At 23.5% G+C, this 14,195-nt stretch overlaps 1 protein-coding gene across 1 annotated transcript in view; it reads left to right on the forward strand.

Annotated features, from left to right (window-relative positions):
- The first annotated feature begins 329 nt into the window (after positions 1 to 329).
- The window catches only part of LOC145841083 (calcium-transporting ATPase type 2C member 1-like), a 38,889-nt gene continuing 25,023 nt past the window's right edge, over positions 330 to 14,195 (forward strand). The window contains exons 1-5 of the mRNA XM_082948451.1: positions 330 to 393; positions 10,591 to 10,665; positions 11,954 to 12,073; positions 12,396 to 12,530; positions 13,610 to 13,797. Of these exons, the coding sequence (XP_082804577.1) occupies positions 12,005 to 12,073; positions 12,396 to 12,530; positions 13,610 to 13,797 (392 nt within the window). The 5' untranslated portion in view covers positions 330 to 393; positions 10,591 to 10,665; positions 11,954 to 12,004. The remainder of the gene's footprint in view (positions 394 to 10,590; positions 10,666 to 11,953; positions 12,074 to 12,395; positions 12,531 to 13,609; positions 13,798 to 14,195) is intronic.

A 14,195-nucleotide genomic window follows, 5' to 3' on the forward strand; every position in this document is an offset into this window, starting at 1 on the left:
CTGCTAGCTAAATTGATGACTTTAAAAATGATACCATAAAAAAATGACTGTCCACTATGGCTAAAGTGTTTAATATTTAAAAAAAAATTCAAGTTTTTTATGTAAACTGAAAAAGTTTTTATTTCTTATTTGCAGAATGTTTTTGTAATCATTATTTTTACACAATTTAAACTACTTAAACTATCAGCTAAAAGTTTATTATGAGATAATAAACAAATATTAACTTTTTTTGTACTTCAATCCAAATGGTCCCATACATTAAACAAAAGATTAAACAAAATAGTTAAGCTATAACATACTACACAAACCTTTGCTTAAATTTTTTACACAGATCTTTATAGTTTGTATTTGAATAAAGAATAGTTGGAACACCAACAAACAATTCAGATACAAGTGAGTACGCTTCACTTTGTTTGTTTTTGAATTTATTAGTTTGAGTTTTGGAATTTATGCTTAGATTTGCATTTTGGATTTGCTAATTTTGGTTTTTCAGAAAGGTTTGATGCATGGATTTATAGAGTAGTTATTGTTTTCACTAGCTTATTTAATAAATTCACTATTTTTGTTTTGGTTTTCTGACTTTATATGGTTAAAAAAATTGTTTTAAGTTTAGATATTATTTGCTTAACTAAAACAATTTATAAAAGTTTTAATTGTACTTAAATAATTTTTAGTTTTAAAACATCAAAAAAGTTTTTTTTTTACATTTAACAAAGTAAACATTTTGAAATAAATAAGCATTATTTATTGTAACAAAAGTTTCTGGAAAATTTATTGCCCTAAGTTAGCTTATTATAAGTTAGCTTATTTAATTAATTAATTCAAATTGCAAAACAAAGAAAATTCAAGTATACATAGTGTTATGCTCTTAATGATTTTCAAATTACTAAAAGTTTAAAAATGCCCAAGCAAAAAGCATATGTAGTATAAAAATTTTTAATAACTCCTTTTGATAATATTACTTTATTTTTTTTGCCTCAAAGAGTGGTAACTCTGTTGTTCTATTTAATTAGAAAATATGTAACTTTTAGAAACACTATCAATTAATAACTTTTACACTAGTTTTTAAATTAACCTAACCAAACTTGTAGTATACATTTTACTTGCATTAACTTTTTAACCAGTAGAATAGCTATAAACTCTGGTTACTCTGGCTAACTAAGGAAATTTTTGATTTTTATTGATTAATTGAGCCACTTAAATTTTGTAAGTTTTCAAAATAAAACATGCAAATGGTTGTGAAATTTAAGTTTTTTAACAAGCATGTGCTACTTGAATTCTATAAAATATTATTTCCATTTAGTTAAGAAATCCTGAAAAGTTTCATTAGCTATTAAACAGAAAATAGTTTATGATTTTCCTTGTTATGGCCATAGGGGGGGGGGGTAGACCATGTTTTTTACAAGTTGATCTTATTTTATAGAGTTTTTACTAAGCTTCAAGATGCTTTTTACCGTTTTTAAAAATTCGAATTATTTTTTGAGATATGACCGGCCAAAGTCGGGCCGCATAACAGGTTCCTTATGGGGAAGGAAAACTAAAACGGCGAAAAAAGACTAATGCATTCAAAATCTATCTCCTCCTTCATTTTTTAAGCAATCTTCTTCAAACTTTCACAGTCTATTCTTTATACAATAACAAAAAAACGTTATTTGTGACTTTAAAAAATTTCAAGTAAAAATACCTTTTTTTTGTAAAAAAAAATTTTTTTTGATGAAAATTCACTTTTTTTTTTAATTTTTGTCATAAAATTACAAAAAAAAGGTATTTTTACTTGAAATTTTTTAAAGTCACAAATAACGTTTTTTTGTTATTGTATAAAGAATAGACTGTGAAAGTTTGAAGAAGATTGCTTAAAAAATGAAGGAGGAGATAGATTTTGAATGCATTAGTCTTTTTTCGCCGTTTTAGTTTTCCTTCCCCATAAGGAACCTGTTATGCGGCCCGACTTTGGCCGGTCATATCTCAAAAACTAATTTGAATTTTTAAAAACGGTAAAAAGCATCTTGAAGCTTAGTAAAAACTCTATAAAATAAGATCAACTTGTAAAAAACATGGTCTACCCCCCCCTATGGCCTTATAAGTTATGTATATTACATGGTTGCCACATAAAACTTACTAATGGCCAGGAAAATTGTTTCTTTTTTGTAATTGGTCAGAAAAACTTTACTGACTGAATTGAAAGTTTAGTTATTATTACTTTTAATTAAGATGTGCGTTGTTGACTCACTAATAAATTTAAAATATCAAGTACAAAATAAAGAATTATAATAAAATTAATTTACATTTTATTTATAGTTAAACTGCATTTTATGAAATATAATTAATTCCAAAGCATAGTAGAGTTAAATTGGTTGGAAAAGTTCCAAAAAACTTTATCTTCTATAACTGTTTAAAACTATAACATATAGCTAATGATTTTGACTTATCTAAATAAGTATGAGATTGCTTTAAAATTTTTTGAAATACTTTAATTAAGTTTATAACTTTAAAGGCATAGGGGGGTAAACATTTTTTCATAATTTGAACTGAATTATATAGTTTTTACCAAGCTACAAGATGCTTTTTACGGATTTTAAATATTCAAAATAATGTTTGAGATATAGCAGGTCAAAGTCGGAGGCAATAATAGGTTCCTTATAGGAGACGCAAACTAATATAGCAAATAACTATAAATCACTAAAAATCTATCTTCTCCTATATTTTTTGTGATAACTACCTCAAATTTTCAGGAAATGTTTCTTGCAATATTTAGAAAATTCTGTCGGAACAAAATTGAAAAAAATTAAAAAGTAAAAATTATAAACAAACCAAACTGTTTTTATTTATTTATATTTTATTTTTTAATTTATTTATTTACAAGGCAACAATGTTTCTCCCCTAAGGGATCTTCAGGCCTTATTCAATATTTGATTCAAATATATATTCAAATATTGAATAAGGCCTGAAGATCCCTTAGGGGAGAAACATTGTTGCCTTGTAAATAAATAAATTAAAAAATTAACTTTGTCTCCAATTATTTAAATTGTCGAGACCTGTTGTGCCTAAGGAATAATCCTTGCATATATATTTATATTTTATAAAAAATAAATATTTTTTAATAAAAAAAAATATTTCTGACATATTTATATCAAGGAACACTTTTGAGGTAGTTGTCTCAAAAACGTAGAAGAAGATAGATTTTTAGTGAAATAGTCTATTTTTGCTTTTTTAGTTTGCACCTCCCATAAGAAACCTTATGTTGCCTCAGACTTTGAAGGGCTATATCTCAAAAGTTATTTTTAATTTTGAAAACCTGTAAAAAACATCTTATAACTTAGTAAAAACTATATAAAATAAGATTTAATTTTGAAAAAGGTGGTTTATCCCCCCCATGCCCTTAAGATCACAATTTTAATTTTTTTTGAGTTGTTTTGTTTGTTTAATTATCAATTTCTCCTAATGCATATTATGTTTTGAGTTTTGTTTGTTTGATTTTGTAATATGTGTAATTTGTATATGAGTATTGTTTTGATGGTTAAGTTTTTACAAAATTATGATATTTATTGTTATAAAAACCAAAAAAGCCTAAAAACACTACTAATATTTTGCTATTTTATTTTTGTCAGCAATAGCACTATTAAGTGATCAAGTGTTTGAAAAAAGTTATAACTTATTTAGTTTCAAATGATCACTGTAACTACAGGTAACAAAACTGGTATTTGTTTTTTTTATAATTTTTTAAGCTTTTAAAACTGTTTTGTTTTTCCATATTTAATTATTCATAAACTGAAAATGAAGAGTAAATTTCAAATCATTAAACATTAATGAAAACGGTAAGTATCTTAAAATAATATTGATTCTAAAGTTATGTTAATATTTATGTATAATAATTGTTGATACATATGAAGCTATTTAAAAAGTTTAATTCATTTTTTTTCTACCAAGTAATTTGGTATTATACTTATAAAATAAGTTGCATTTAGAAAATTAAATAATACTGTACAACACGTTTTAGTTCTAGTTACAAAACTTTTAACAGATACTTCAAAATTTTGTACACAAACACACATTTTTTATTACCTAATCTAAATACCTCGAGTTTTAAACACCAGTAAAATTTCTGAAAATTTTTATTGTTTTTCTCTATGTTTAGTAAAAACATTTGTAATAATATTTATGTGCATTGCATATGTATGTTTGTATTGTAATTCACATATATATTTAACTTATAAAACAAATCTTAATACCAAACTACAATTTTTGGACTTTGTATTGTTTGCACTAATTACATTTCAACTGATGTTGTTTTCATTTAGTTGTATGCCGTTCAATAAGTTGCAGTTTGTATTGTTATTTTAACTTTATGAATAATTAATTGTAAAAATTTTCTATCAACTGAAAAATTACTTTTTTTAGCTAAATTTTGCTATTTCTTAATTTAAAAGATTATAGTATTGTTTTAGATAGTTTTTTTAAAGTTATATGTTTTAAAGTTTACAATTTTTCATTAAAGTATTTTTTTTATTTGTGCTTTTTAATTTTTTGAAGCAGATAAAAAACTTTATAAATAATCATTACTTCTTTATTGACTAAAAGTTATTTTACTAAACTTATTTACAATAATTTTTTTCAGTATACTTTGCTAAAGTATGTTTTAAATTTGTACATTTTCTTTCTTTCAATTAAATATTTGAACTTATACTTGCAGCAATAGTATTTTCTAATCTATTTTTTGAAAAAGTTTAACTGTTTTAGTCATGATAGTTTTTCTATCAATATCACCATAAAGTATGTATCATATAAAATGTATCATGTGCACAATTATAATGATTGTTAAATTTATTTACTACCATTAATTGTAAATGGATGTTGAATTTAGATTTGTTTAAGTCACAAAAAATGTCAAAAAAAGTTGTATGTTTATTTTTGACACTGTAAAAAATTTGTTTAGTATTTTCTTTAATTATTGTATTTGTTTCAGTTTTTGTTCAAAGCTTTTAGTTAGTTCTTTAATTTTTTTGATAGTTTTATTTTTCAACTGATATCAATTTTTAAAAACATTTTAAAGCTCAATAATTATAAAACACTGTTTTATTACAATCTAAAGTTTAAAAGTTAATAAGTGAAAAAATTTAAAGCAAATAAAGCTTTTATATTTACTTTGAAGTTTGTCTTGAAAAAATCAAAATTATGTTTTACGTGATAGTATGTGCAGTTATTTTTACATTAAAATAAAGTAAAATCATCAAAAGCATATGTAAAGAGTATGTTTTTACTTTTAACAAACAAAATTTTAAACTTGTTAAGTTATTTTTGTTTTACTGTATAATTTTTTTTCGTTATATATTTACTTTTATATATTTTTCCTCTCTAATTAACAACAATCGCAGCTTGTAAATTTTTAAGTGAAATGAACAGTAAATTGCGTAGAAAGCAGCTTGAGAGTGAATTGGGAATCAGATCGCGTCATAACAACAATGATGACGTCACAATAGACATGGAAGAAGACTATTTGGATGACACCAAGGTGATTATTAATAGAATATGCGGGCTCAATTCAACTGTTTTTAAATAAAAACCTTGATTATACCAAATTTATTAAAGTATGTGGTAAAACATACTAGGGTTTTACAAAAACTATCATAAAATGCAAAATGTTGCTAAATAAAGTTATAAAAAAAGTTTTAAACAGTTTATTGGACAATACAAAAAGCAAAAATAATCGTGAGAATATCTAAAAAGTTATTAAATCCCTAAAGTATGTAAGAACTCTGTAATGTTTTAAGCACAATGAAATCTTAACTTGCTGAAATCAATACATATGTAGTTTTATGTTATTGTTGATTGAACTAAAGCTTACATTATACTAAAACATTGTTCTATTCAATTATTAATATTAATATTAAAGGAAATAATTTGTGTTGAGTTTATTATTATGTAAAATATTTATCTTACCTACTAGTTTAAAAAATGCACATGATTTTACAGCTGCCAAGTTCATAATATGTAATTAGCTTTGTAAGTTTATATACAGGTTTAAATGTCAAGTACAAATTGATATACTGTTGCATAGTTTTAATTTTGTCTGACCTTTAGTAGTTGTAATTTTAAAATGATATAAGTTAATGTTTCATATAAATACAAATTGTTAAAATTTTGTTGCTATACGGTGTTAAATCAAACTTTATTCAAGTTCATATGAATACAGTTTTTTTGTGTATGTTTAGAATATTTTGCCATACGTCAACTTAAATGCTTATATTTAATTGTTGGTGTAACAGTTTGAAAGTATTATTGATTTAACTTGACAACATTTAAAACTTGTATGCAAGTTAGTACAAGTTTTTATTGTAAAAACTAAAACCACTAAATTGATTAATGTACTATTTGTTTAATACTTTTATTTGTACATTTAAACTCTGTATCTTCTTAAAAATAATTGTAAACACTTAAATAATAAGTTTATATAAAAAAACATTAGATAATAAATAAAATACTTTAAACAAGATTACCAATTTAGTTAATTAACTTTTTTTTTAAATTTCTTATTTGTTAGTCAAAATTAATTTCAGTATCATTAATAACTAATTAAAAGTTAAACCGAAGTATTTAAAGTTAGTAAGGTTTAGTTAAAAACTTAGAATAAACAGTTAAAAAATGTAATATGAAATTCTAAACTGCTTAATTCAGTAAAGAGGTTATACACTTTTATTATTCATAAAACATTTTTTTCAAATTATCTTTTTAGTTTTAACATGTAAACACTCAAATAAATGAATTTTTCAGTCTTTTGGTTTTTAATACTGGTTATTAAAAATTTAAAGATATTAATATGAAAAATAAAAATTATACAAAAAAAATTTTTACTGTAAAGTTGAGAAAATTAACTTCAAAATTTTACTTCCTGTTTGAAATATGAAGTAAGTCGTTTATTTTAATTAAAGTATTAAATTGTCAGAAGCTTATCAAAGATTAAGAAAGATAAAACTTTCCTTTTTTGATGGTTTTTATTCGATAGTCGTTTGTGTGTATACTTATTGAGGTGAAAAATAAAACTTAAATTAAGTAATTAAAACACTTTAAAGCATCTTACTTAGTTTTTAATATTGTTTTATTTATATATAGCTTTACTTTGACACTTTATAAATTAATAAACTTTAATAAAAAATGCTAATATAACTTACATAAAAACTTTGTTCTAACCTAATCTAAAATTTCAAGAATTGTACTTACATGCCATTGTTAGTTAGTTAATTTGAAATTAATAAGTTAAGTTACGTTTTAAAATCCTGCCTATCATTAATATTAAAAAAAATGTACGAATTGTTATAGAATTAAATAATGATGTATTCATTTGCATGCTTTTTGTAACTATCAATAATTAAGATAAAAAATAGACTTTTTATGACTTTATAAATAAAAAAAAAAGTCTAATTTTTCTATTAACTATAGGTGGATGTAGCAATTAATCATATTTTATAAATTTTTTTTTAGAGGAAGTTTGTAGTTCCGTGTTTTTAAATTACATATTGCTTAAATGTTTTAATCGAAAATTTTGCATGTTTTTAAATATTTTTGCAATATTTTGCTGCATGTTGTCAAGTGAACTTTAAGTAATTAGTTTTCAGCTTTTCAATTAAAATATTTAATTGTATGTTTTAAATCAAATAATAGCAACGTAATTACTCACTAGTAATTACAAACAGGAATAACTTGTATTTGTTGCTAAATTTCAACTGCAAAGATGCACTCTGTATGCTCTCTTGCTCCAGTTGGTGGATAAAATTTTAAAAGTATTAATGAACTCATTGATAAGAAGTTTGTAATTAAGAGCTTTTTTTTTTCTCTGTAGCTCCTGTTGGTGGATAAAATTTTAAATATTATTCATTATAGTGATAAGTAGTATGATAATAAATAAGTATTTTTTAAGAGTACAGTTTATTTTACAAGAATGATAAATATATGAAAATAGGTAACAATTAATTAGCATTATTATAAAGTTCACGTGGGTCGCTAGACCAATACTTATACAGTTATTATTTTAGATGTAAACTTTTGCTTAAAGTTTTGCGCACCAAATACAAAATCTTTTTTTTTTCAAACCAGAAGACGTAATTTTTTTTGATATGTGAAAAACATAACTATATTTATATTTCCATTGTATTATATTATAATTTAGAATCTTAGTTGCATTTTTTAAATTTACCTAGGTTTACAGCTATTTTTTTGGTATATTTAAACATTTAAAACCAAAAATACTACTGTACAGCTAAGATGAAATTTAAAATACTTTGAATCTAATAATAAAACTTAATTACTATTTTACGTTTTGTTGTTTTGTAAAAACAATTGATCCTTTCTTATACAAAGAGAATAATTACTATTTAAATTTTAAAGTTTTGTTCCGAAAACAGTGTTTTGCTGAAAGAGCTCAAGAGTGCTTCTTCGTTGACATCCCTTTCAAATATATTTTTTCAGAACTTCAGTTTAAGCTCTTTGAGCAAAAAATTTTTTGCGTAATATAGTTTAGAAACAATTTAATCGTAAAAATTATTTGATAATTTTAAAACAATATTCATTTCCGATAAATAACTTAACTAACGTAGTTTATATTTGTTTATAATAAGACGTCATTATAAAATTTTAAGATGTTTGTTTAACATACAACACCCGTTATTTATATATTTGCACAAGTTGATGTGTTTTTAAAGTTAATTAATTATCTGATCATTTAAAATATAATTCAGTTTGTAGAGACATAGCTAGGTTGATGTGTTTTTAAATTAATTAAGTGTGTGATCATTTGAAATATAATTCAGTTTGTAGTTATGTAGCTAAGTTGATGTGCTGTGAAGTTAGTTAAATATGTGATCATTTGAAATTAAATTTAGTATACACAAACCAGCATTTAGTATAGCTTATTGAAACCTTTTTGTTTAAATAGACTCCCACTTATAAGTTTATAATTACTTCAAACGTTATTGAAATTATGACTCACGTTTTAAAGCTTTTTTATTTGCAGTTGTTTTACTTTTTGTTTTTTATATAATTAAATATGATTTTTTAATTAGCAAAAGATTAAGTTCAGTTTTTGTTAAATTGGCCTAGTATAATTTTATTTGTAAAAATATTAAAGTTTTGTTTATGTTAATTATATATTTACATATTCGTTTGAATTTAAATCTGGTATGTTGAGATAAGAAACGTTTTTATTTTAAATCGACTCCCACCTATATAATAAGCTTGACTTCATAAACTTTTATTTATGTGTTATAACACCAGTATAAATCACTTCCTTATTTATTTGCAACAGTTGTAGTTTTTGTTTTTATAAACATGCTCTACTAGATCACAATTAGCAAGATGGCAGATTTTGCTAAATCATTCTTGTAGAATGCTTTTAAAGAGAGTTGTATAGTAACTTTAATTGCTTATCAAGTGCTATTTGAAATTATTAATATTTAGCTGCTAATATTTGAAGTTAAGCAAGTTCCAAAGCAAAGTGGATCTAGTTTTATTTACTAATATTGTTATATAGCTGTCAACAAACAATAATTTGAATTAGTTTAACTGTTTATAAAAGTACTAAAAAGATTAAACAAGTTATTTTGGGATTTTTAAAACGGAACTTGCAAAAAGCAAAAGTGAGCTTCTGACAAAACAGTATTAAGTTGCAAGTTCATCAACTAGCTGGTTATGCAACTCACACATTCGAAAAATTATTTGACAAAACTGTATTAAGTTAATAGTTAATCAGCTGATTATGCAGCCTACTTTGAAAAAATTATTAGTCAAATTTATGTATATTGATTTAATGTACATGAAATACTTTTTTTGTTTATAAAACAAATAGTTTTTTGATAATTTATATATTTTTTTTTATATAAATTAGATTAACATAGTTTAAATATTTTCTTTAGCTTTTTTCAGTATTTAATAAAATAATGATAAAAGAAATTCAGTATGAGCGTCAGGTATTTATAGTTTTTTGTTAAAGAATATTATTGTTTGTTTACTTAAATATGTTGTTTAGTTAGCAACTAGTTTCAATTATCTTGACCGTTTTTAAATGTTAGTTTTTAATAGTTTGATATTAAAAAAGTTATTGTTACTATTTGAAACTAATTATTTTAAGAAGCATTATAGGATACCGTTTAAAGGAAATATATCAATGTAAATGTTGTTATGTATAAAAAACATTTTTTTTATGAAAGACCTTGAAATATTATTTTAAAACTTTTATTTTGCATGACAATCATAATTAAACAAATTTAGAGTTTAAAAGACATTTTCTGTGAAAGTATAAATAATTTATAAACGTAAGGAAAATGATTTACAAGTATATTAATTTCTTTTCGTTTTAAGTCGAAAAATTTACTTTATTTTATTCCTATGCAATATAACATTATATGTAGCTTTTTAAACATAAACATTTTTATTGACTAAAATGAAAAATATATTTATGAACGCTTTCTAAAGTAAAATTAATAAAACATTAAAAGTAACTTCTTTTTTTTAGTCTTATTGATAACTTGGTAACATATGTATTTCATGGTCAAATTTAAATAATCCAAACCGTATTATTTGTTACTTTATTTTTTTTTTCAGGGCTACCAAAAAATTGACACTGAAACAGAAGAAAAGAAAACAAATCCTATACTGAATTTCAAAACTAAAATAAAGGTAAAATATTTTTAATACTTTTTATAATCTGTAGCTCATACTAATTTAATGATAGCGTTTTGGTTTGAAGCAGTTGTTAAATTATTTAAGTTTAAGAATATAACCAAAATATTTTTTTCCAATTAAACACTTCAAGATTCATGTACTGCAAATTAGATAAGATTTTTTTTTTCAATGGCATATTTATTATCGTATCAAAAAATTAGGTTTCTTGGTTAAGCATATTCTACTTGAAATTTTTTTCAACCTTTTAAAGCAAACTGTCTAATTTAATTAAAAAATAAAGTAAAAAGTTTTACAGTTTTTAAATAACAAATTGCTGTTTGTCACGGCAAATAAGTGAGAACATATTTAAAGGTTAATCCTTCAACTTTTATGAATAATGTATCGGAAAAAATAAAACTTTTTTGCAAGCTCTCTATATGCTAATATGTATGCTTTCATTAGGCATTAATTTTTGTCCATGTATTTTTTGTTTGTTTTTTAATGTGTTTTATTTTCAGTTTTTTAGTTTTTACTGCAAAAAAAAGTATATTGAGGTAAGTTAAGTTAAATAAAAATTTAGGCAAGCATAACTTCCAGATTAGATATTGTATGATAGTCGGACTATATTGAGAACATATATAGAAGTATTAATTTTACCTAGTATTATTTATTAGTTCTAAATATGTTAATCTATAAATATTGAGCGAGTGTCAACTGTAATTTAAAACAAGTTTTTTAAGCATTCAAAGGTAGAGATTATTATAGGAAATTTTAGGAAATAAATTTGCATAGCTTATATATCTTTCTACTATTGAAAATCCTTTATGAGAGGCTGTTCTTTTATATGTACTGTGCACTAAAAATAATATTTGAAAAAAAAAGTAATTTGCCATAATTTAGTTTATCAAACTTAGTTAGGTGAAATTTGGTAAGATTTAGTTAACTGAGCAGTGTTAAGTTTACATTGATATTTTTACAATGATATAATAAAAATAAATATAGTAAAACATAAAATTCTAAAACAAGATAATAAAAATGGTTAAATATTGTTTTTGGTAGAAGAATGTTTATGATCAGAAAGCTTTACGCATTACAGTTATAACTTTATTACATAAACTTTATTATTTTATATATATGTTAACTGTTTAAGCAGCCTACTTGGAACCCCAGATTTCAATATCTTAGCAAACTAAGACTTTGGGATTTTGATTCTATTTTTATTAATAAATAATTTAATGTTGACATTTGTATCTATATTTGTGCACATAAATAAAAATACATATGAAGTATGCAATATTAACAGAATTGGTGGGTATCACGAAAATCGCCACAAGAGGACGCTACAGATGAGAAAATGATGGAAATTAAATCGTGTTCATGGGGTATCAAGGCTGGTGAAGCTTGCGAACTTTCTGTTGATGAGGTATTTAAGTTTATATTAAATGAATAATATTATTTTTTATTATTAAAACAAATAATATACTCGTGTGTAGTTAAAACTTCTGAACTTACTCTTGACGAGGTATCCTAAGTTTATATTAAAGTTCAAGTTACTGGAAAACATTTATTAAGGTTATAATTATCTAGTTCCTTTTTGAAGATGAGTTTGAAATAAATAAAGTTACTTAAGACTTTTTTTATAAGTGATATATAAAGGTAAATACATATAATAAAAAAAAACATAAAATTATAGTTTAACAGTTGATATATCAAACATATGTTGAAACAAATATAATAACTTACAGACGGTTTCAAGATTGAAAGCTGACATATCGAACGGATTATCAGACGGAGAGGCCGATAGAAGGAGATTGAATTGCGGATTCAATGAGTTCGATATCAAAGAAGACGAACCATTATGGAAGAAATATCTTGGGCAGGTTACTACAAATCTATTAGAATATTAATAAAAAATAATTTAAATAAATGCGGGTAAATGATTAACATAATGGTTTAAACTTATCTAGAAGAAACCTGCTCTTTTAAAATGTTCTTTGAAATATTTTGTATAACCTCTTGTAAAACCTCTTTGATCAATTAAAATTTTCCAAATTTGATAAATAAAAATTAAACAATGTTTTACTTCAAATAGTCATATTATTTTCTATCTCTTGTGCTCATTGTCATCAGTATTTATTTATAAAAATGACTAAAAACTACAATGTATAATACTTATGTTATTATGTTACAGTTCACGGACAAACTCATAACTTTTCAATTATTTTCGTTAATCTTATCAGTATTCATTATAATAGATAAACGCGTTTTAAACTATGTTACTTTTGTTTCCTTGTTTTCAGCAGCTGAATGACAAGTTGATAGTTTTCCTATTATTTTCTACTGTTGTTAGTATTCACCACGATTAGTAAAGCAGACACTTTTTATACAAATACTTTCACAACAGTTCAATCACAAACTAATCTTGTTGTTATCAGGAATCCTGGAATCTGGAGTTTGACAATTTTGGCTAAAAAAACCTGGAATTTTGAACAGTTTTTACATGTTAACTAGTAAAATTTTGTTTTGAAACGAAAAATTTATCATATAGAAAAAAAATTTTTCATCATCAAATTAAAAAAAAACATATTTAAAGTAGTATTATCTTTCAATGTTTCTATACTATTTAACACATTTTTTTCAACTTAAACTTAAATTAAAATTAAAAATAGACCAAAAACGTGTACTTTCAAAAACCTGGAAGAAATTCAGAAAATCTGGAAGAAGTTTCTCAAACACCAGTTGCAACCCTGTATCATGTTCTGCATTATCATCAGTATTTATTACAATTAACAAATTAGTTAAAACTTTTTTTTTATCTCAAAAATATTAAAATTAATTTACCATTTTCAACAGTTCAACGACAAACTTATTATCTTACTATTATGTTCTGCCTTATTATCAGTATTCATGGTATAAATAATGAAATATAAAGACATTACCAATATATTATTTTCAACAGTTCAACGACAAACTTATTATCTTACTATTATGTTCTGCCTTATTATCGGTATTCATGGGACAATATGATGACGCAATCAGCATAACAATCGCAATTATTATTGTTGTTACTGTAGCGTTTGTGCAGGAATATAAAAGTGAAAAATCGCTACAAGAACTCAACAAACTTGTTCCACATATGTGCTCATGGTAAGTTTGACTAATAAATTAAAACTTTTATTTACAACATTAATATTTTTTAATAAAATTGTTCCACGTATGTTTTTTTGGTGGTTTGAGTTACTTTGTTGACTTTGAAACTTTTATAAACAATTTTTAATGTTATTTTTATACTTATAAACTTAATCTTTTATTACCATTTACGCGGAAAGTTCTAACAGTTGCTTAATCTCTAAAAAAATTTTAAGGTCTGAATTTTTACCATAAAATATTTTAATTGAGTCTTAGTTCAATACACATATCTAAAGAAACTTAATTAAAGTTATAATTCAATTACTTTATGATATGGTTTGATACAGGGGTGGGAAACGTAAGTTAGCCTGAGCACATATCAAATAATTTAGAGTGTTTTAATAACAAATGTTTTG

This window comes from Thalia democratica, chromosome 7 (genome assembly GCF_965202585.1).
Source record: "Thalia democratica chromosome 7, ktThaDemo2.hap1.1, whole genome shotgun sequence".
Classification (NCBI taxonomy): Eukaryota; Metazoa; Chordata; class Thaliacea; order Salpida; family Salpidae; genus Thalia; species Thalia democratica.